The 24043-nt window shown below is 36.8% G+C and overlaps 1 protein-coding gene across 1 annotated transcript in view; it reads left to right on the top strand.

Moving 5' to 3' along the window:
• The window catches only part of ATAD5 (ATPase family, AAA domain containing 5), a 76503-nt gene extending 57305 nt beyond the window's left edge, over positions 1–19198 (top strand). The window contains exons 17-23 of the mRNA XM_006891066.1: positions 341–434; positions 3174–3238; positions 12022–12202; positions 15858–16030; positions 17586–18436; positions 18857–19015; positions 19120–19198. Coding sequence (XP_006891128.1) covers positions 341–434; positions 3174–3238; positions 12022–12202; positions 15858–16030; positions 17586–18436; positions 18857–19015; positions 19120–19198 — 1602 coding nt within the window. The remainder of the gene's footprint in view (positions 1–340; positions 435–3173; positions 3239–12021; positions 12203–15857; positions 16031–17585; positions 18437–18856; positions 19016–19119) is intronic.
• Positions 19199–24043: the final 4845 nt, after the last annotated feature.

The following is a 24043-nucleotide window of genomic DNA, read 5'->3' as shown; positions in this document are numbered from 1 at the left end:
TTGTATCACTAACAGAAAACCATAAGGCAATCAGTCGTGCAAATACCATGGTCTCAGATGGCCTTCTCTGTGCCCAGTTGAGGCCTGTAATTGGCAACTAAGCACATAACCACTGTGTCACCAGGAATCTTTATATTCAGTTGAAGGTAGTTAGGACTCTTTGGTTTTAGTATTTCACTTACTCTCTTTTTATAGTGTGATACATTTTGAGGTTTCAGTATTGAGTTTACGCTGTTGATAAATTTTTCTCTAGCAGACATATGGTTTATGTGTGTGCATAACTGATATCTGTGTCTCTCTTGTTATATGGCACCTTATTATTCATTTGAATGCTTTGTAGGTTGATGTGATTTTTGATGAGGATGCTGGGTTTTTGAACGCAATCAAAACTTTCATGGCAACAACAAAAAGACCGGTAATCCTTACTACAAGTGGTAGGTAATGATTTTAATTTCATAAGTTACATCTAATGAAAATATTTTTTAAAACCTTTTTCTCCTCTAGAATTAGATTCCTAGCAAAATCTTTTGATTTATACCTCTGAATACTTGTAAAAATGAATATATTATTTTGCTAGTATCAAAGACTTTAAAAACGATTACTACTTGGTTTACTGTGCTGGAGGTACGAATTAGAAATTTGACATGCAGGTAGAGATTATGGAAAAGCCTATAACAGGACTTTGGTAAGAGAGCTTATCAGATCCATCCCCTTGCTGATTTTTCCTTTCATATGCAGTCACCATTCATAACTTTGGCCAACAATTGTTCGATAGTTCTTTTTTTTTTTTAAAGAAATATTGGTTTCTTTACTTTTGGTAGTTCTTAACACTGGACTTTTTCTTCCAGTTGATTTCCTTATTTTTGGTAGTTCTTAATACTGGACTTTTTCTTCCAGTATTAAGAATTACCAAATAATTGTTGACTAAAGTTATGAATGATAACTGCATATGAGGGGGTGGAAATCAACAACAACAAAATAGCAAGGAGACAGATCTGATACCAATTCTGAGAAGAATAGGAATCCCAGAATACTTGACTGTGCTTGTGTGAAACCTATACTTGGACCAGGAGGCAGTTGTCAGAACAGAGCAAGGAAACACTGTGTGGTTCAAAATCAGAAAACGTGAACACTAGGCATGCATCCTATCTTCGTACCTTTGCAATCTATATTGAAATATATAAAAACAGATCGTCTAGGGGGCTGAGCTCTGTGAGCAGAAATGTGGCATCAGAATTGGAGCAAGACTCATCAACAACCTACATTATGCAGATGATACAACCCTTCTTGCCAAAACTGAGGAGAATCTGAGGCATTTGCTGCAGAAGGTCAAGGACTGCAGACTTCAATATGGATTGAAGCTCAACATCAAGAAAATGAAGATGTAAAACAATGAAAGAATCTTTTCTTTTACTTTTCCATAATTTTTGGACTCATGTACTTATAACTTGTTAGTCAAATTTGTGTCTTCTAGGTTGCAACACCCCCATATACATCTTGAAGGATATGTACATGTACAGCCAAGCACAATCAATAAGAGTGCATCTGAATTCCAAAATCAATCTCCATAATAGTCTATGTGTTTCCTACTGCCAAAGGGGCCCTTTAGAGTAGTGAGAGAAGATCTTCACCCTGAAACCCACAGCGTCCCTTTTCAGCAGGAAGTAGCTAAGAGAATACGCCGTCCCCTTTTCCTTATGACTCAGGGTGAAGTCTCTCTCAGGGAGGAGTGATAGGGAATGGCAAAGGATACACTGACAAAGAAGATTAATCAGAACTGGCTTCGACAAGCACTGTGGCATTTGGACAAGAACAAACTGGGAGGAGGGTAGAGAGAATAGTGCAACAATGAATGAGTGGAAGCCCAAAATCTCTGTAAATGTATATGAAAAGTAATAAAATATAATAAAAAAAAAAAAAGAAAAGAAAATGAAGATTTTTCACCACTGGGCTAGTTGGCAGCATCATGCATGATAGATGGTGAAGAGATTGAGATTGTTTTGTGGTTGGCTTTTTTTTATTTTTTTTTTAAGATTGAGATTGTTAACAGCTTTAGCTTGCTTGGCTCCAAAATCAAAACTCTTGGTACCAGCAGCTAGGAAATCAAAAGACAAATTGGCTTTGGGAAAGTCTGCTATCAGGAACCTCTCCAGAGTATTGAAGAGCAAAGATGTCAGTCTAGAGACTAAGGTATGCCTAATCTAGACCATGATCTTTGCAATTACTTGCTATGCATCAGAAAGCTGGATAATGACTAAGGATGATAGAAGAACTGATTCCTCTGAGCTGTGGTGCTGCAGAGAGCATTGAATATACTATGGACTGCTAGAAGAACAAACGGGTTTGTCTTAGAGAGGGTGAAACCAACCTGCTCCTTGGAGGCAAGGATTTTGAAGCTGTAGTATACTTTGGGCATGTTGCAAGGAGGGACCAGTCCTTGGAGAGGGACATCGTGCTTGGAAGGGTGGAAGGACAGTGCAAGAGACAAAGATCCTGGATGAGATGGATTGACTCAGAGACTGGGGTAATGGGAGTAGGTATGTCAGAGACAGTGAGGTTGGTTTAAGATAAAGCAGGAATTCAGAGCTGTTGTACATAGAATCACAGTGAGTGGCAAGTGGCTCGATGGCACATAACAACAGCAGTACTGGACTTCCTTTGTCATTCCCCATGATACCTTCTCCATATAGATTCTAGTATATATTAGTTAAAGTAAATCACCATCAGTCTTTTTTATAAATGATCTACTAATTTTAAAAACTTAGATAAGTTCCCCTTTTTTTGCATTATTATAGCATATTGTAATATTGTTTGTTATCTTTCATTACAGTAGGCTATCTCTGCTATTAATTTCTTTAGAAAAAATATGGTTGTAACAGATACTACACACAAACTGTTGATCCATCTCACATTTAGTGATTGTGCTTTAATGATAAAAATCTTGTGCTTTAGTGATAAAAATCTTATTAATCACGAGTTAGCTGGTAGCTTCATTAAAAGCTCTTTGTTACTTTAAGTTTAGATAGAACATCAATTTCAAAAGTATTTTTAATTTGTATGAAAATAGAATTTTTGTTAACAATGAGATACAGACTATTTCCATAGAAAAAGTAGTATCGGGAGAAGTGATTGCGGTGGCTTTTTTAAATGGAAATTTATTTTTTTTTCTCTAGATCCAACATTTAGTTTAACATTTGATGGCTGCTTTGAAGAAATCAAATTTAATACTCCTTCCCTTGTAAGTTCTGAGTTTTGATGATCAGAAGTTATATAATTATATAAAAGATGGTTTATTTTGATTTGTAGTTTTAAAATGTATGGTTAGTGGTATTAAAATGTTTTATATTCAGAAATTCCTGATTAGTATATTTCCCTTTTTTGCCTTAAAGAAGATTTTTTTCAAAATAAAATATATTACACTAGACATTAGATTTTTATTGTAAAAATATTTTATTGAAGATTTACATATAGTTAAGATGCACTGACCTTAATGTAGCTCATTGTATGTTAATACATGTAAACACCCATGTAATTATTACTCAGATTACAATTTAGAGAGTTCTGTTTCTTTGTGTTACCAAATACCTCCTACTATTCTAATGTGTATTGCTTAGTTTTGTCTATTTTGAAATTTCATATTAATGGAATATATTCATGTGTCTCAGTGCCTGTCATCTATATAACATTATATGCCCTTTTGTGTGTATGTCTGTCTTCTTTTGATATGTGGTGTTCTTTTTTTCTTTTTGGTTTATCCTTCATATAGAATTCTTCTAGTTTTATCCATTAGAAATGGAAGGACTGCTTATTTGTATGGAATTTCTTTTTTGAGGTAATATAAGTGTCCTGGAATTAGATAGTGGTAATGGTTGCATAAGTGTGAACACATTATAACCATTGAATTGTACACCTTAAGCAGATGAAATATGTGCTTTAGGAATGAAATCTCAATACAACTGTTAGATTTTTTAAAAATATGACTAGTCTAGATTGAGATGTGCTAATGTAGGATATAAACACTAGATGGAAGACTTATTACAAAAAAGGAATGTAAATTATCCCACTGATGTTGACTATTGATTACATATTAAAATATTTTAAGTTAAAATATTTGTATATGTGGATTAAATAGCCTAATTAAAATGAATTTCCCCGGTTTTTTAAATTTTTTCAATATGATAACTAAAAAAATTGAAAATACATAGATAACTTATGTCATATACATGTTTGTGTATATATGCATTTTAGGAGGGACATTTTACTATGGTTTGAGTAAAATTTTCATAAGTTTTACACATTTTGTTTTGTAACATTAATCACCATCCCTGTCACATTGCAGCACTTTTTTTTTTCACTTCTTGTCTGGGTTCCCCCTTTCCATGTCTCCTCCTTTCCTGCCCCTTCCACTGTCTGAGCTTTGGTTTGGGGCAAATAATGTCCTTTTGACCTTATAGCATTGCTTGGTTGTTCTGAGGAGTGCATTCCTCCGTATATTGTTTACTTTATAGGCCTCCTTATTGCTAGAGAGTGTTGTGCTGCCAACCCAGAGACAGGTTGTTCGAATCCACCAACTGCTCTGATGGAGAAAGATGGGCACTTTATAGCCTCAGAAAACCCACTGGACTGTCAGCTGTGAGTTGGTTCTGACTCAAGGGCACGTACCAACACCATAGTTAGGGAGGTCTTGTGAGGTAATCTGTAGGGAGCTGTCCTGTCACCCAAAGGAGATGCTTTTTGGATGGTTTGAAGCCACCAGTGGCTCCAAGGGAAAAAGATAGATAATTTCTTCACATTTCATTTTTAGCCTCTGGAAAAATAGCTGGAGGATCAGGTATGAGTTAGTTCTAACTCAACAACAATGAGTTAATGAGTTGAATTTTTTGTTTGTTTGTTTTTAAGGTTTATCTATTGTTTAACTGAAAAGTGACTGCTGGGGGAGGGTGCAATTTCAGTTTTGAAGGGTATCTAAGCACTGTAGCCTCAAGAGTTTTGTAATCTTGATCAGACCAGTAAGTCTGGTTTTCAGGTTTTTGAATTTTGTTTTACATTTTATTCTGGCTCTGTCTTGGACCTTCTGTCATGATCCTCATGGGAGCAGTCTATAGTGAGAGCAGGAGACCATCTAGTTCTGGCTTCAGCCTAATAGAACCTCTGCTTCATTTACTAGTTATTTAGACTAATTGTTTCCTTGTGTATTTTATTTTCTCTTCTTTGCTCTCAACAGGGAGAGACCACTAGTTGTATCCTAGAGGACTGCTTGCAAGATTTTAGACCCCTGTGGCTGCACAGGATGTAGATGTAGAACGTAGAACATTGGTTTTTTGACTATATGCTATGCCAGTTGATCTTGATGTCTCCCGTGATTATGGTCCTGAGCTCCCAGGTCTGGCAACTCAGTCTCTTCAGAGATGTTTGGATGCTTGGTTAAGAAATTTTCATAACTTTGTCTCCTGTATGCTTGGCTATAGATATGCAGGTATATTCAGCACATACAAATAATTATGTATAAATTTCCTCTGCCAAATTGATAATTTGATACTCATGAGGGTATCTCCATATGATGTCGCCTACCTATTTATCTTGCGTAGCTACTTATGTTTCCACTTATAAATATTGTTTGTTCTTAGGGTTACTGCTTCCCATATGTATATTCTTTGAACAGTATTGCTGTAGACTCTAGATGTCTTTCCTTCAGTCTTGTTAAATTCTTTTTTCGGTTTTATTATTGTTTTTGTTAGGTACCACTGAGTCAAGTACATAGGACTCAGTCCTCTGAACAGCAGATCTGAAGCTTGCCCTATTCTGTGCCATCCTCATCATCTGTGATATGCTTCAGCCTGTTGTTACAGTCACTGTGTCCATTCATCTCATTGCCGGTCTTCCTCTCTTTCGCTGACCCTCCACCTTTCCAAGTATGGTGTCCTTTCGCAAGGACTGGCCACTCTTAACAACATGCCAGAAGTATGTTCGCTTGAGTAGTTGTTTTATTGGTTTCTTGAGATTTTCTGTGTATATAATCATGACATCTCTGAATAGGTGACATTTTATTTCTTCCCTTTAATTTTTCTGCTTCCCTGCTCCCTTTTTTTAATTGCTGTTTTTCATTTACTAGCACTTCAAGTACAATGTTAAATAGATACAGAACATGTACAAATGATTAGCTTGCACATAATCTTAAAGAGAAAGTTATTTGTATTTTCCCATTAAGTATTGAGTTCGCGGTCTGTGGTTTATATCTTTCTCTGGATTTTCTGGTTTGGTTTTTTTTCTGGTGGGTTTTTTTGTTTTTTTCATTTATTCTGCACATGTTTTCCTTAAGTTGGTATAAAATACCTTGTCTGCCTGCCCCTTAAAGGATGGAGGATGCGGCTGCTTGCATTTCTTGGGGTGACTGTCACTGGTAGTAAGAGCATAGCATCCATTCCTAGAATAGAAGGGGGGTTCCTAATTATATTGATTCTTTCGTTAATCTCCTGTACATTGGTTGATCTTCTCAGATGTTAATGAGCTGCTGCCGAAGAAGCCGTTTGTATTATTTTTTTGCTGTTAATATTACACTACTCAACCTAAAAAAAAAACACCACAACAAAACCCAAAACAACAAAAAAACCCCACCATTCCTTCATTAATTAACTTGTCTCTATAACTTTTCCTATTTCTTTATATGGCTTAAGTTTTTATTTTGGGCATTGTGAATGGTAAATTGTAGAAATCCTGGATTTCCTGCCTTATGTTACAATTTAGAAGGCAGGTCTGGTGGCCTAATGGATAGACAGTTTACATCCACCATCTCCTCTGTGAGAGAAAGATGAGCACTCACGTCATACCAATTCTAATCCACTACTGGCTGAATAGTAGCCAAGATTTCTGCTGTTATTTTAGCTTTAGCTGCACTGCTTGGACACAGGCATGTAAAATCATTATTCCACCTTGACTGGTAGGATGTTTGTCTTTCTTTTCCTGGAATTTACTGTATAACATTTTTCAGCTCTCATAGTCTTGTGGGGCTTTAAGCCAGTAACACTGAGTTTCTGTCCTAATTTTAGCCACCTCATCCCCTGCCATTTTCTTTAAGGTGTTGATTTCCAGGGAGCTCTGGTGGCCTAATGGCAAGAAGCTGAACTGCAATCTTAGAGGCATGCAGTTTGAATCCACCAGATGGTCTGCTGGAGAAGGAGGGGCAATCTCCTCCTGTACCAGTCAGATCCGATTTGATGGTACACACACATAAATAATAATTCAAAAAAGGTGTTGATTTCCTCTGAGTTTTAGTAAGCTTTTGATGACTCTTTGGTGCCTCAGATAGTTGTTTTGTTGATTACAGAATGCATAGTAATGATCAGTGGGAGGCTTTGTCAAACAAAGGAGCTGCTGCTTCATTATCTGAAATGGAATTCCTAGTTTGGAATAGTCTTTAGGGCTGATGTGTACCTGTATTGTAAGCTAGACATTTCATTGTTGTTGCTAGGAGCTGTGTAGACCATGACTCAACAACCCATGAACAGTAGATCTGAACCTTGCCCTATCCTGCTCCTTCCTCACAATCTCCTTCATGCTCAAAGCCATATTTGTAGTCACTGGGTTAATCTGTTTCTTTGAGAGCCTTTCTTTCTTTCTCTCCACTTTTCCTGGCTTGATATCTCTCCAAGACTAGTCCCCCCTGATATCATGCAGAGTACATGAGAAGTGTCTCCACCCTTGCTTCTAAGGAGTGCTGTAGTTCTACTTCCTCCAAGACCCACTGATTGGTTCTTTTGGGAGTCCGTGCTGTGTTCAGTATTCTTCACCATCATCATAATTCAGAGGTATCAGTTCTTCTTCAGTGTTCCTTATTCATTATCCAACTTGCAGATGCATAGGAAGCAATTGTAAATACCATGGCTTACATTAGGCACACTTTATTTGCTCCTTTGTACTTAGACTGCTGATTTTCTGAAGCAATATGTCTTGATTTCTTGGCTGCTGGTACCATGGGTGTTTGTTGATTGTAGGTCCAAGTAATGTGAAATAGTTTACAACTTCAGTATTTTCTCCTTTATCATGATTTTGCCTACTGGTGCAGTGGCAAGGATGTTTTGTTTTCTTGGTGTTGAGATATAGTGCATATTGAAGACTCTAATCTTTTTTCTCTTCTTCCATAAACAGTTCAAGTCTTCACTTTCTATAAGCAAGATTGTATCATCTGCATAATGCAAGTTGTTGCTAAATCTTCCTCCATTCCTGATGCTACACTCTTCATCTTCTCAAATCATTTGTTCAGCACACAGATTGACTATGTATGGAGAAAGAATACAACCCTGATGAACACCTTTCTCGATTTTAAACCGTACAGTGTTCCCTTGTTCTGTTTGGACAACTGCTTCTTGGTTTACGTACAGGTTTAACATGCTCACAACTAAGTGTTCTGGGAATCTCAATCTTTGCAAATTAGCCATAATGTTTTTATGATTTTCATCGTCAAATGTTGTTATGTGCTGTCAAGTTGCTTGCGACTCATAGCGACCCTATGTACAACAGCCCTAAACTGTGCCCTATCCTGTGCCAATAGCACTGTCTCTGACACTCCCATCCCGATTACCCCATCACTGAATCAATCCACCTCATAGAGGGCCTTCCCCTCCTGCGCTGTCCCTCCACCCTCCCAAGCATGATGTCCCTCTCCAAGGACCGGTCCCTCCTTACAATATATCCAAAGTATGTTAGACGGAGCCTCAGAATCCTTGCCTCCAAGGAGCCGCCCAGTTTAACCCTTTCCAAGATGAATCTGTTTGTTTTCCTAGCAGTCCATGGTACCCTCAGTACTCTTCTCCAGCATCACAGTTCAAAGGCATCAATTCTCCTTCTATCCTCCTTAGTCATTGTCCAACTCTCTTATGCATAACAAGTGATTTGAGATTGAAATTGAGATTGTTCACAGCTTTAGTTTGCTTGACTCCACAGTCAACACTCTTGGCACCAGTAGCCAGGAAATTAAAAGGCGCATTGCCATGGGAAAGTCTGCTGTTAGGGACCTCTCCAAAGTACTGAAGAGCAATAGTGTGTCTCTGGAGACTAAGGTGTGTCTGATACAGGCCATGGTCTTTGCTATCACTTGCTATGCATCATCATAGTCAAATACCTTTGAATAATTAATAAAACACAAGTAATCTTCAATAAGATTTTACTTTGCATATGATACTATTGATTTTTTTTCTTTTTTCATTAATTTCCCACTGTGTTTGAATCACCTTTTTTGGGGAATGAGAAAAAATATCATTCTCTCTCAATCAATTGTCTGGTTAGCTGTCTTGCCGTAGAATAGTCTGCACAACTAGATCTACGTCTGTTTCCCAAAACACCTAAATTGGTATTCCGTCAATTCCTGGGTCTTATTGTTGGTGAATGCCTTCAGTGCATCTTGAACTTTTTTTCTTCAGCACAATTGGTTCTTGGTTATATGCTACTTCCTAAAGTGATTCAGTGTCATGTTAGGTCTTCGCACTGGATGTAAGGCCAAGGACTGAAGGAAGGGACCAGATCGAAAAAGAAAACTATAGCAGCTTTAGTAAGGTGGCTCTCAGGCAGGATTCCTTGGTTTGAAGAGAGACAGACCCGGGGGAAACCACACCCTAAGTTGGGCAGGGCAGGTTTTTATAGTAAGGGTCTGTAGGGAGGGAAGGGAGAGACATTCCATTGCGGTTTAGCCTGGTGGGCAAGGTGGTTCACTCCCTTTCTTGACATGTTGATATTCTTTGAATCCTTCCTTCTCCTCTTTTGACCTTGGTCTGGACCTGACAATTCTTTTTGATACTGTGACACTTTGTATGCTTTTCATGCTTCCTGCATCTTTCAAAATTCTATTTTTCATGGAATCTTTCAGTGTTGGAACTTGGGAGGTGGATTTATTCTTCAGTTCTTTCAGCTTGATAAATGCCAAGCATGTTCTCCCCTTTTGATTTTCTAATTCCAGCTCTTTGTACATTTCATTATATTACTTTCTTCTCAAGCTGTCCTTTGAAATTTTCTGCTGAGTTCTTTTACTTCAACATTTCTTCCCTTTATTTTGGCCTCTCAGCATTTCTGGTCCAAGTTTCAGAGTTACTTCTAAATTCCACTTTGATCTTTTCTTTATTTCTTGTCCTTGATGTCACCTCTCAACTCTTCTGGTCTACAGTTGCCAGTTTTTTAATTCAAGTGGGATAGACTCAAGGTTATATTTTTATTCTTATGGACTTGGTTTCATTTTCTTCACCTACAGTTTGAATTTGCATATGTATAGTTGATGGTCTGTTCCAAAGTCAGCCCCTGAACTTTTTCCTATTCGTATTGAATTTCTCCATCATTTTGTTCCACAAATGTAGTTAATCTGATTCCTGTGTAGTCCATCAGATGAAGTCTATATATTTAGTCGCTGTTTGTTTTTTAAAATGAAGTATTTGCAATTAATAGATTGTTGATTGTATAAAATTCTTTCACATATTCTCCATCCTCATTTCTATCACCAGGGTCATATTTTCCAAATACCATTCCTTTTTCTTTGTCTCAAACTTTTGTGTTCCAGTCACCAGTTAGTGAGCATCTTGAATGCATGCTCAGTCCATTCCGTTTCCATTGTTCTTTTTTTTTGGTGTGTGTGTGTGTGTCTGTACCATTGAATCAGATCTGACTGGCACAGGAGGAGATTGCCCATCCTTCTGGGGATCATCTAGTGGATTCAAACCCTGCGCCTTTGGGAATTGTAGCATAGCTTCTAACCACTAGGCTCCAAAGCTCCCTTGCAATGCTCTTTTTGATGACACATATTTCAGTGGTATTCTGAGTGCTTTCAGTGACCTGTTATTCTAAAGTGAATGGCCAGTTCTGCTTCTTCTTAGGCTGTCTTAATCTGGAAGCTTCACTGAAACCTGTCTACCATGGTTAACTGCTGGTGGGATAGCTTTCAGCATCACAGTTACCCTCAAGCCACCACAGAATGGCTCACTGACAGATGAGTGGTGGAGACCTTTCCTAGAGGAAGCAGTTTAACTGCTTTGTTTACTATCACATAAATATCCTGGTTGTCTTGTATAATGTAAATACCATCTATTTTATGATTTAATTTTTCAAGGTAAATGCTTTCCATAAACCTCAGTGGTAGACAATTATACATGTCAGCAAATTTATAACCTTAAGAAAACACATTGCCATCAAGTTAGAACTGACTCATAGGTGACCCTTTACTGGATTTCTGAGGCTGTAAATTGTGCAGGAGGAAATTGTCCATATTTCTCTCTCAGAGCCACTGGTAGAAAGGGTGCATTGTTTAGGTCAGCAGCTTAGCTCTATAGACTGTGCTATCAGAGCTCTTGTTGATATATAATTAGTAGAAGCAACATTAGTTAAAATGAAAACATTCACTCCATTACCTTCATAAAAATCAAGTGGGATTTTCCTCCTTTCTGTTTCTTAGTTATGCCTATATAGGATTTTATGCATGTGCTTATATAATTTTACCTTTTTTTAAAAAAGGTCTATGATAAGCATATATATTTTAATGTTCATATTTATTGTTTTAATATCTGTAACTTATTTTCTGAAACTCAATTAGAACTTAATCCTAAGAAATTTTCCCAAGGTTTATAAAACCACCTCTGATGTTCAAGTTAGAGAATGTCTTATCAAAACTTTCTTGCTAGTGCAACAAGGAATGAATGGAAACCCAAAATCTCTGTAAATGTTTATGAAAATTAATAAAATATAGAAAAAAAAATCTTTCTTGCTATTTTAGATTCTATGTGTTTAATCAAAGAAGTTATGTAAATGCTTTTAGTTTAAGAATATTTCTTTTTTTGGGTTGGTGGTTTGTTTTGGGGGATCCCCCCCCCTTAGTATATTTATTTAAACTTTCCTAAAAGCAGTTATATTCTCATGAAGAGATTTAAGATACTGTGAATTTTAGCAAAATTTTGCTTCTGTTTTATATATGTTCATATGCCTTACTGCTGCATTTCTATTAACTCTACAACTAACCATGCCTCTCTCTCTCTCTCTCACTTTAAAAAGCTAAATGTGGCCAGCTACTTACAGATGATCTGCTTGACTGAGGATTTTAGAACTGATGTGAAAGATTTTATCACCTTTCTGACTGCAAATGCTTGTGATATCAGAAGAAGTCTCCTTTATTTACAGTTCTGGATTAAAAGTGGAGGTGGGAGTTTAGAAGAAAAGCCATTATCCTTTTGTGGTAGGTTAATCTGCTGTGAAATAATTTTCTGTAACGGGGCACTATTTAAAAACACATGCTATACCAAAATACTCACAGATGCACATTCAGCTGTCACACTGATCTTCAAAATAAATGTGGCTACATCAGCTTTTTATAGAGATTTTCCTGAAGGTGTTGTAAATGTTTATGCCTCTGCTGTGCATTTGACTCATGATGACCATGTGGCCAGTTTCTGAGGCTGTTCGTCTTTAAGGGAGGAGACTTCCCCCCAGGAGAGCAGCTAGTGGACGTGAACCTGTTCATCAGCAGCCTGACACATTACATAGTACAACACCAGGGCTCCTTTTTCCGAATATTCAGTGTAGGTCTAGGTAGACTCAACTAAAGAACTAGTTGAATCTGGGAATATGGCCTTTTTCTGTGCTACTGTTTAACGTTGTTAAGTGTTGTCGAGTTGTAGGCGACTCATGGTGACCCTGTGAACGAGAGTCCTCGACACTTGCGTGACTTTCATCGTTTCTCCAGGTTCATAGGGTTTCCAGAGGCAAGCTATTTACGGAAGTGGATGCCACTCCTGCTTCCAAGCTTGTTTTAACCGGGGAATGCCACCAAACACTGTCCACTATGGGTAACCATTATCACATTTGACATGTCAGTGTCATGGTGTTCAGCTTCACAGCGACCACAGGTTACCTCTGTACAGCAAGTGGACACACCAGGGCTATATGACCTAGAAGAATGTTTCACCAAAAACAATTAAAGACAGGCCTTAGGGCCACGGATTAAATTCACCCACCTTTGGCTTGGTAGCATTGCTTTCAGTCCACTAGGCCAACTGGTCCCTCTCTATGTTCTTAAGTGTCTTCGAGTCATAGGCGATTCAGTGACCCTATGTACACATGACTTTCATTCTGTTTAACCTGCAACCTTGTTGAAAGCGTCATCATTGTTCTGTTGTTTTAATTTTAAAGGTGGTATGGCCTCATTGTAAAAATTAACCTCCCACCTTGTTCTGTTTTTCCTCAAAGGTGATTGTTGAAGATTTTCAAACTGTTAACACATTTATAACATAGTTTCTTAGAAAACAATTAGAATTCTACATATTAATCAGTAACTTCCTTTATGTCACTTACTGAAAACATTAGTCATTTTTTCATATCAGTATGTGCAGCTTTATCATTCTTTTCCGTAATAAATAGCTGTCTTGTGTTAATTCTGCATAAATCAGATCAGTGTGCCAACCTGTAACAGACTGTGCTCTTTAACTGTACGTGGCTCCTGAACTTGACACCATCATATAACATCAATGAGGCAAATCCAAACAATAGATCCAAAACAGCTTTGCATTTAGAGAAGACTGTTTCCCATACTGATTAATCCAGGCAGCTAATTCCTTGGCAACTTTAATGAGGAAAAAGAAATGATTTACTACCAGAGTTATTAGTTGATCACTCATCTGTTGACAACTTGCATCAGTTATTTAGTGTTACATTAATTTGTGTTGGAAGACAGATTAATAGCTCCACGCCTAACAACTTAAATGAAAATGACAAAATGTTTGAGACCTCATTTTGGAATACAGAGAGGATTTGATATCCAGTTTCCATTTTCTGTAGAACATGAACAAGTCATTCCTTTATTTCCATGCATAAAGTATATCACATTTTCTGGTCTAATGTTACTATAAATTCAACACCAATTTTCCAGCCACATTAGTTATAAGTATAAAGTGTGTCATGAAACCTCAAATTTCTGACAGTGAAAGGCTTAAGCAAGATTGGATGCTACTAGAATAATGTTGATTCCTGTGATGTGACAGCTGAGTGTCTGTCTTCCTCTCCCTCAGATGATTTCTTCAGCATGTTAGAGCAGTATAGTAATTTTCGTCTCATAACCAAGTTTGAGTGAAGATATTGGCCACTAGTTGACAGCCTCCATTTATTTATTAAACTCTGAATCTTGGGCAGCATTTCTCTTGTAACTACTTTACAGTTTTAAAAGCAGTTATTGTCTAAAGCTGGAGGAGCTTAAGTCTTCTCAGATGAGCCTGTGAATGAATGGGATAAGATAAACAAAAATGGAAATTGAAAAATGATGAGGTCTGATAGAGGAGCACCCTGATAAGAAAATTTAAAAAGGAACAGTAATTAAAGTTTATTCAAGCTATAATTCTGCAGTCAGCAGGTTATTTTGACTTTAAAGTAGAAAATCACTTAGCATGTTACTGAGTCCTTTCCCAGTATACTCTGTTTTATATTGTTGTTGTTGTGTGCCATTGACTTGGAGCCAACTCATAACTAACCCACCAGCTGGTTCTCAGTGGCTGTAAATCGCATGGGAGAATATTACCCATCTTTCTCCCGAGTGGCAGCTGGTGGATTTGAACGATGTGCCTTTGGGTTGGAAACACAACTCCTTACCACTAAGCTACCAGATATCCTTGTCTGTTTTATAGATCCATGCGTTCTCTGACACTAGGCAGTCATCTGGGTTCAGATCACACAAAAGTGAAAAGGGATAAAAAGGATTTAGGAATAGTTAAAACCAGAGACTACAATGATCTTAATAGAACAAGACACCTGCTGCCATTACTGTTAATATTTGGATGATAAATTATTTTTGCAAATGCAGCCTCAAGTGGTTTAAAGGAGTCATCTGTAGGAAAATGAGTTGTCCAGAAACAGTACACCACCTTGATGTGTGCTTAGTGTGTGGAAGCATTGGGCAGGGTTACATTAGCAACTGGGTGAAGACCTTGGGCACATAAGCATGCACCATGGAGGGGATGTGTAAGGGGTACTGAGAAATGACTATAGAGACCAGTGAACAAGTGCCAGAGGTGTAGCAGGCAGTGTGGCCTTGTTTGATACAGTTCTTTCCTGATCATGGGCAGCTGCTGCCTGGAACTGAAAAGCCCACAGTGCCCTGGGCCTAGCAGTCATTGCTCTGTATTGGGAGTGGACAGCTGCTTGCTTGTTGCATAAGTGAATAAAGGCAGGAAGAGGTAAAGGAAGAAGAGGCAGTCCGGGTATTGGGATGCACACTGGAGTCCTGCTACTTGATCACTCTGGGAATGGAAGGTCTTTAAAATCATTAAGGGGAAATCATAAACAAAAAGATTGCTGTTCTCCCTTTAAAAAAAAAAATTAAAAATACCTTGTGGGACCATGAATGCCTATATGGTCAGATTTTGCCAAGATAGACATTAAACAATGTATGGAAAAGTACAATTGTGAGTATAGATAAAAAAAGATGTCAAAGGATCTCGGATTTTAAATAGAGGTATGACTTATGACGTGTTTGGGTTATGACAAACCTGCATTTATGTTAGTCTCTCTGTGTATGTGTGTCTTGCTTTTAGTAATGTGTACCACATACAGTGTTAGAGCAGGTAATTTGCTGATGTTAAGATTCTGATGCCAACCCCCAAAGACAGATAAAGATTGGCTTTATAAAGCTAAATGGAGAAGTGGCACAGAGAAGTGACAGTAGGGACCAGGCATGCAAGTGCATAATAAAAGACAACGATGAAAATGTAAAACGTTTTTTAAAAAGAGGTATTTAACATATGTCAAAAGAATGTGGATCTTGTAAATAGGACACTACCTTGTAATTGTTTGCAACAATTTATTAAAATACGCATAGCTAAGATTCTCCTTTATTAATTTTACAGGGAAAAAAAGCAGAAATGGTCAGCTAGTTTGTTCTGACAGTGGCCGTGATTCCAAGAAAAACACTAAAAAGAATTCTCCAATTCTTCCCAAATGTGATATTGGCTGTGCTGAGACTTGGTTTGGCCTTAAGAACATTTTTCCCCCATCTGAAGATATGTTTTCATTTATAAAGGTATTTTAAATGTCTAGTTAATTGTGTTCTTTTTTGTCTTCTCAACACTCATTTGTGTCTTTTAGATCCATAAGTTTAGCTGAAATTTTCTTTCATAATAACGTTTCATAACATTAGCTATAATTTTTATAGGCTTTAAATTTCAGATTTTGACATATTCTGTTATTGTAGAGATGGTGAATAGGCTAGGCTCTAAATGAGTGTTACCAAATTTAGAATTGTTGTGTACTGTCATGACCCATAGTTGATCCTCAAACTATGCCTTTGAGATTGCAGTGCAGTTTCTTGCCACTAGGCCACCAGAGCTCCCTAATTTATAGTAGAATGCAGAAATATTTCAGGTAAATGTAGTTTTAGAAAAGTTTTTGTTTTGTTTTTTCATCCCCATGATCTTCTAATGAATGAATTGAAGTAATTGTTGTTTCTGCAAGGTGCCATTGAATAGACACCAAACAAGAGTGACCTTATGTGTAACAAAACTATGTGTTACCTGGTTCTATGCCATCCTAAGTATTTGATTTTTTAAAAATGTAATCTTATGAAAAACATTTTCTTCTTTTTTTTATTTATTATTTTTGTGTGTGTGTACCATCAAATCGGATCTGACTGGTACAGGAGGAGATTGTCCCTCCTTCTCCAGCAGAGCATATGGTGGATTTAAACTGCTTACCACAAGTGACTCAATGGCACAACAACCACCACCACCTCTGGGATTGCAGTGCAGCTTCTTGCCACTAGGCCACCAGAGTTCCCTGAAAAATATTTTTTAATTTGAGGAAAAATTTATAACTCATACTGGATTTCCCCTCCCATCATTCATCTATCTTATTTTATAACATTATACATCTTATTTTACAACATTTTATATTTTTTCTGATCACTCATGCACATTTTATAATATAATCATTGAATTAATCAGTGTCATCGGTATATTGTATATTGCCTCTTCACTCAGTCTAGCTATTAAGTAGGTTTTGTGGTTTTTTTTTTTTTTTTTTTTTTTTAATAAGTAGGTTTTGTTCCCCTCTCCTTTCCTTTGCATTCCTAGAAACCATCTGAAAATTCTGTATGTAAACTTTTCCTTAGCTGTTTATAATGGTGGTCTTCGGCTGCAGTAGGGCTCTGTGACATTGCCTTCTAGGTTCCTCAGTGTTTTGCACTGTTTCACGCTGTGCTCTTTTTTGTAGTTGCTGATTTCTTCTTCCATCTACTTTTCTGTGCTCCGTTCATTTGTTTATAGCTTTACTTGTAATTTCCTTCATTGTTTTTTATTTTCACAGTCTTCATGATTTTCCTTTTGATGAGGTGGTTTACTAATTTTCTTAGTCACTGTTTTAGGAGATCCAGTTCTTCAAAGTTATATGTTATTTTTAAAATTGAAAAGCATGGAATTAATAGAATTTTGATGTAGTGAGGCGTTCATGTCAATAAAATTACGAGGAGAAGTAATTCAGTATTTTGAAGATAGAATTGGGATTTTTGTATATTGGATAGAAAAATGTTCCCACTGTAATAATGTACTATTTTAACATTTTTACTCAAAATTATTTTTCAGCACAAAATCACAACTAAGGAAGAATGGCATAAACTCATCCAGCTTCTTACACAATTCCAAACTTGGAATGTAGATTTTTTATATAGTAATCTTGAGTTTATTCTGCCATTACCAGTTGCTGTCATCTTGGAAACCACAAACCTTGGGGGCTCATCAGTAACTTTGGGTGTCAGTCCAGCAAAGAAAAGTGTGGCATGTCTTGAAGGAGAGCAGTTATCAAGAAAGTCACAAAAAAAGAAAAATAAGAAAAAGATAGTCACACTGGACGACAGTGACTTATTTGACACTGAATTAGACCTTTCTCATGAGCTCATTAGCCTGTCTCCTTCCACATTGGCAAGTCCAGAAGAATGCAAAGTCAGATACAGTGAAAGCTCACGAGAGACAAGGAAAGGCAACAAGTGCTCAGAATCTAATACTGACTCTATTCCTCAGCCTCCTATGACCCCAGCTGAAAAAAAGTGTTCGGCCTTGGTTTCTCATTGTTTAAATTCCCTCACTGAGTTTATGGAGAACATGTCCTTCTTAGATGCTCTTTTAATTGATGTAAAGGAGCCAAAGGAATTTGGTAAAAATGACTTTAGTTGGACTAATGGAAAGGTGAAAAATGGGCTTTGTGATGAATTTAGTCTCGAGAGCTGTGATGACTGGCCTTTTAAATGCTCTGGGGAATTAAAGGCGGCTGTAGAAGCTCTCAGCTTCACCAAGTGCTCTTCTGCTATTTCAAAAGCATTGGAAGCCTCTCTGCATTCTTGCAAGAAGTTAGGAAGAGATCCAACTGGAGATCTTACTTGTTATGTTTCACCACAATGCAACAATGTATACTTTAGTCAATCAGCAACTAATTTAGAGTAAGTATTTTTACTTTGTATTTAAAAAAAATAGATGGTCACAGAGGAATGATTTAGAATTTCTTTTATGTCTATTAATTATGAACTGCTGACCTTTATTGATCTTATTGAGCTGTTGGTATTGATAATGTAACTTCTAATGAGATAACATCTGATGACTGTGATTGTGGGACAATGTGGATGTCTCTGCTGTGATGTCTCTGTAATGATAGGTGGATTTGGACTTGCTGTGGCAGTTGCTAGATATTGATTGAAGGGTTTCAATATGAAAGAGATGGTTTATTTGAGTGAGTGATCTGTTGAGAATGATAAAGGATGCCTGGAAGGGCTGTCCAGTCTACGACAAGGCAGGAAGACTGGTTGTTTTTGATGATTATCATATTTTCAAATAAAAACTCTTGCATTTCTTTTCATTTACAGTAATGCACAGAAGAGACAGGCAGTTATTAAAAGTGTATTTTCCAGTCGATCTCTTCTGACCCTTGGTAACAGACAAGCAAGTACAATTGAATACCTGCCCACTCTTCGGAACATTTGTAGGACTGAGAAGCTAAAAGAACAAGGAAAAAGTAAAAGAAGGTAAAGTTTCCATTAAAAATTATGTTTTGTGTAACTGTTTTAAGACTGTCTTCATTAGTGAAAATATTAATATGAAGTTGTGTTTTGCCTTGTTATTTTGATAGGTTCCTGCATTATTTTGAAGGAATTCATCTTGACATTCCCAAAGAGACAGTGAACACTTTGGCAGCTGACTTCCCATAGTATTGTACATTAACGATGCCTGGTGTAGATTACCATGTGGTTCTTAAGTGTTGTTTTTTCCTCTGTTGATTTCTTTGGAGGAGCTTAGGTCTTTGTAATGTGTATATTTGAATAAATTTGTATATTTTTATTGGTATGCAAATATTTAAAATGAAAACATTTGAGCTGCACATTGTATATATGATTGTGGTAGTATTTCTTTTTTCTAGAATTTTTTGATATGTAACTTTGTTAACATATTTTTATATGTGAGTAAATGTTTGTAGAAAGCAGAGCTCGCGAAGATATTTCTGCGCTAGGCTAACTTTCTTCACCCAGCCTCTACAAATGTTGGTGCTCTTTTGAATTGTAAATATCAATCACCTGGATGGTAACTTTTTAAAATACATTTACATAATACAAAATTACATATGTATTGAATAAGGAAACTTTGTCAAGAAAATTATGCTCATTTTCAGAAGATCTTTCTGACGGTTTTTCACTGTATTCCTACATATGTTAGTGTTGAATCACTGAATGTGGACAAAGTAAAATCAAGATTATGAATTAAAATTTTCATAAATATTTTATATCTTATATTTTTCCAGCTCAAATAATTTGCCTTGTACATTTTCTTCTTTAGCAAAAATCATTGATATTTTATTTCACAAAGATATTAATGATGTTAATACACCTTGGACAAACTTAGACAGAATTCATCAAAAATAACAGACTACCAAATTTCTCCATAATTACTGTTTTCACTTACTGCTGTTTTTACAAGAGTATTTTTTTAATGACAACATTCTTAAAATGTCACATTTAACTTAAAATTATTTTGCAATCAGATAATCAGGTGTATCTAAAATAATTTCCTATTTCAAGTATTTATAGTATGTATTAGCTTAATGTTCAGATATGTTATCTGGTGTATTATATTGTTAACTCAAGGAGTAAGGATCCTAATTTTGTACAGTTTTGAAAAAATATAATCATACTTGTTTTCAAATATGTATGAAAATGTTCTTATCTCTTATTTGTTGGCCCTATTCTTGTTTAACTTAGTCTAATGATCTGATTAAAGGCGAAATCAGAAAGGTGTTATGCAATATTTAAATAGACATTCTACTGTAATATTTAAAGTATAAAAAAATCCAAGAACTAATCTGGAGGAATTATCCTCCTCATCAGAGGAATAGTAATAGCTTATTTTTCATATTTAGTACCATTGAGAAGGGAAGTATTAATTGTAATGAACATTTACAGAGATTTTTGATTTGCATTCATTCATTGTTGTACTTTTTTCTCTACCCCCCCCACCCCCGAAAAATGAAGTATAATTCTTAAAGGTGACAAATTCCTTTAAGACTCAAAACTCTAACTCATTGCTATCTGGTGGAAACAAATTCCTAACCGACCACACTCCTGCTCCCTCCTCCGCCCACCTCCCCACCCAGCCCCACCCAGCCTGGATGCCTCAGGTTTCCCAGGTAGAAATCACAGGGGAGGAGACTGCCCCCCCCCCCTTCTGTGGAGTTGCAGGTGGATTAGGGAGGCACAGGGTGTGAGTCAGCACAACTTCCCATAGACGCCACCAGGGCTCCACTTTTTCCCTTGTTTTTCTTCATTTTGCTGTTGTTGAGAATACACACAGTGGAAATACTTCAACAGTTTCTACGGGTCCCATCCAGTGAGACTGATTATATTCTGAGTGAATCTTGCAACTATTCCCTCCCTCCTTGTTGTTTCTCCTGCGTTGACATAAACTTACTGTGTCCCCGGGCTCCTCAGGTTGCACAGATAGGATCACTATGAGTTTGAACTCAGTGGCACCAAACAATAACAACAAATGAAACACCCAAGGTAAATATGTTTATATGCTGTATGTGTTAATTAATATAGGTACAAATCTGCATGTGCATGACAAGTTTGGAGTATACCAAACTCCTAAGGAAGTCAGAGATAAAAAATACTTCTAATTTTTTCTAACAAGCATATTTTTTAAAAATTTTTGGAAATGACTGTGCTTTAGGTGAAAGTTTACAAAGCAAATTTGTTTCTATTTGTAATTTTTACATAAAGCATGGAATTGCCTGCATTCCTCACAGTGTCACAGTGTGTTGGCACTCCTCATTTTTTGCTCTGGGTTCCCAGTTTCCATTAATCAGATTTTCTGTCCCCTCCTGTCTTGCTGTCTTTTACTTGTTGTGGCTCTGTTCATTTTGTTCTGTAATGAATGGGGGAGGGGGTATTTCTTTGGCTTCAGCATTACTCTGGCTTTATCGGTTAAATTTGGTACGGTTCCTTCTTTTCTGTGATGTGTCTGTTCACTTCGTATTAGCTTAGGTGGTTGTTAGGTGGGTTTGAGTCCACTGTGACTCATAGTGACCCTATGAACAGCAGATCTGAACCCTGGCCTATCCTGTGCCATCCTCATCATCTCTGAGACAGACCATGTTACCATCACTGTGGCAATCCATCATCATCATCCTTATTCATTGTTCAGCTTTCAGATGCGCAGGAAGTAAGTAGTGTATTTCTAGAAATTTGTGCATTTCTTCTAGATTTTCAATTTTTGTTGGTGTATTAGTCATGGTATTCTGGTATGGTTTTTAGTTAGTTCTGTTGTAATACCATCCATCTCATTTCTTTCTTGAGTTTTTGTGCTTCTGCTTTTCTCGTCAGTTTGACTAGTGTTTATTTTCTTGATCACCTCAAAGAATCAACATCTGATCTTGCTGATTCTTTATCTGTTCTTTTTATATTTTAATCTTCATTATTTCATTTCTTCTGGTGACTGGGCTTATTCCCTTTTGTTTGAATTGTTAGGGTTATTGTTTATGTCCCTTCTTTTTGGGGTGTATTTGTACCAAATAGTGCTATAAATTCTGTATTTATTATTACTATAAATGAATTTCCATGCACTTTTGCTATATTTTTAAAGTTTTAATATGTTATTTTTGTTATGATCCACCCACTATGCCTTTGCATAGTCAGTAAGGCACAAATAGACATTCTTCTGGTATTCTTTACTTTCAGCCGGGATCCATCTTACATCAGCAATGATATCCCTGGTGCTACAGCCTCTTCTAAATCCTGCTTGAACTTCTGGCAGTCCCCTATCTATGTATTGTTCTAGCTGTTTTTGAATGATCTTCAGCAGTATTTTGCTTGCATGTGATTTTATGGGTATTGTTCGATCATTAGCATATTCATTTGGATACGTTTTCTTGGAAATGGGAACAGATATGGACCTCTTCCAATCCATTGGCCAGACAGCTGTCCTCCAAACTTCCTGGCATAGACTGATGAGTGCATCCAGGGCTGCATCTGTTAATTGAAACAAGTTAGTTGGTATCCCATTGTTTCTTAGGGCTTTAGTTTTTGCCAGTGCCTTAAATGTATCTTCCACTTCGGCCTTCATTGCCATTGGCTACTTACTATTCATATGGTACTTCCTGAAATTTTTCAGTGTCAATCAGTTCTTTCTAGTATAGGGATTCTTCTTTTAAAGGTAAAATGTCATTAAAAAACAGGAGAAAAAGAATTGAATGTCAGAAGAGACTAAAAATTGCACTGGAGTGTCAAGAAGCCAAAACAAAAGGAAAACATACTGAAGTAAAAGAGCTGAACAAAAGGTTTGAAAGATCAACTCAGGAGAACAAAAGTATTATAATGGAATGTGCAGAGTTGGAACTGGAGAATAAAAAGTGAAGAACTTGCCCTGCATTTCTCAAGCTGAGAGAAATGAAAACCAAATTTAAGGCTCAAGTCGCAATATTGAAAGATGCAATGGGCAATATATTGAATGATCCAGAAAACATCAAAAGATGAAGGGGATACACAAAAGTCACTGTACTAAGAGATAGGTATAAAGAAATACTGTCTATACCTCTAAAGTTGTGGGTATAGGCTTGTTCTCTTATGCATACTTGTTCATCTTGCCTTTCAGCCTATGTATGTATCTACTGAGAATAATGCCTGATATTACTATAATACTGGATTTTAAATGTAATAGTATTTACCTTTATTTGTAGTCCTAGGATGGTTTTGAACAGTGGAAAAATAGATTTTTTTTTTTTTACTCTTGTAACAGTGCAAAATATTAATGAAAATAGAGGCTGGAAAATGGCTTTCAAGAATATTCCAATGGTACAGATGAGATCTTCAGTGGAAGAAGGCCTGTAGTCAGGACAGGCTAGTCCTTGGGGAAGATATTATGATGGGAAAGGCGTAAGTTCAGAGAAAGAGAGGAAGACCAGTCAGCAAGATAACTGACACAGTGAATGTAATAACAGACTCAAGAAGGACAGAGATTGTGAGGCTGGCACAGGTCAGGGCAAGGTTCAGATCTTTGTTCATAGGGTCCTTATGATCTAATTGCACATAGGAACAACCACAACAGATGAGAGCCTGAACTAAAGGAGATATAATGAGAATCTGGACACCTTTGGGAGGGAGGAAAATAAGTGCTACATTTATCAGAAGATAGTCTGCAATTAAAAGATTTCATTAGACAGTTTTCGGGGCTTTATAGGTTCAGTTGATGAAAATTATCTTTGGAAAATTATTCCATACGTTATTATCTTCAGTGTTCAGTCCTGTAATGAATGTCACCTAGAAAATTCTCTTCCCTATTTTAACAATATAATGAAGTAACTCTTTTAAGTATACATGGTATTTTCCTTTTGAGAGTGAGAAATAAGGTTTTCTTTGTTGGTTTTTTTTTTTACTTGTTGTGTACCATCGAGTAGGATCCGACTGGCCCAGGAGGAGGTTGCCCCTCCTTCTCTGGCAGAGCATCTGGTGGATTTGAACCAGGTGCCTTCAGGATTGCAGTGCAGCTTCTTGCCACTCGGCCGCCAG

The sequence above is a fragment of the Elephantulus edwardii genome, unplaced genomic scaffold (assembly GCF_000299155.1).
Source record: "Elephantulus edwardii isolate Elephantulus edwardi_28Jun2011 unplaced genomic scaffold, EleEdw1.0 scaffold00094, whole genome shotgun sequence".
In the NCBI taxonomy this organism is placed as follows: domain Eukaryota; kingdom Metazoa; phylum Chordata; class Mammalia; order Macroscelidea; family Macroscelididae; genus Elephantulus; species Elephantulus edwardii.
The sequence above is the reverse complement of the archived record's forward strand: the minus strand, read 5'-3'. Positions and strand labels throughout refer to the sequence as shown.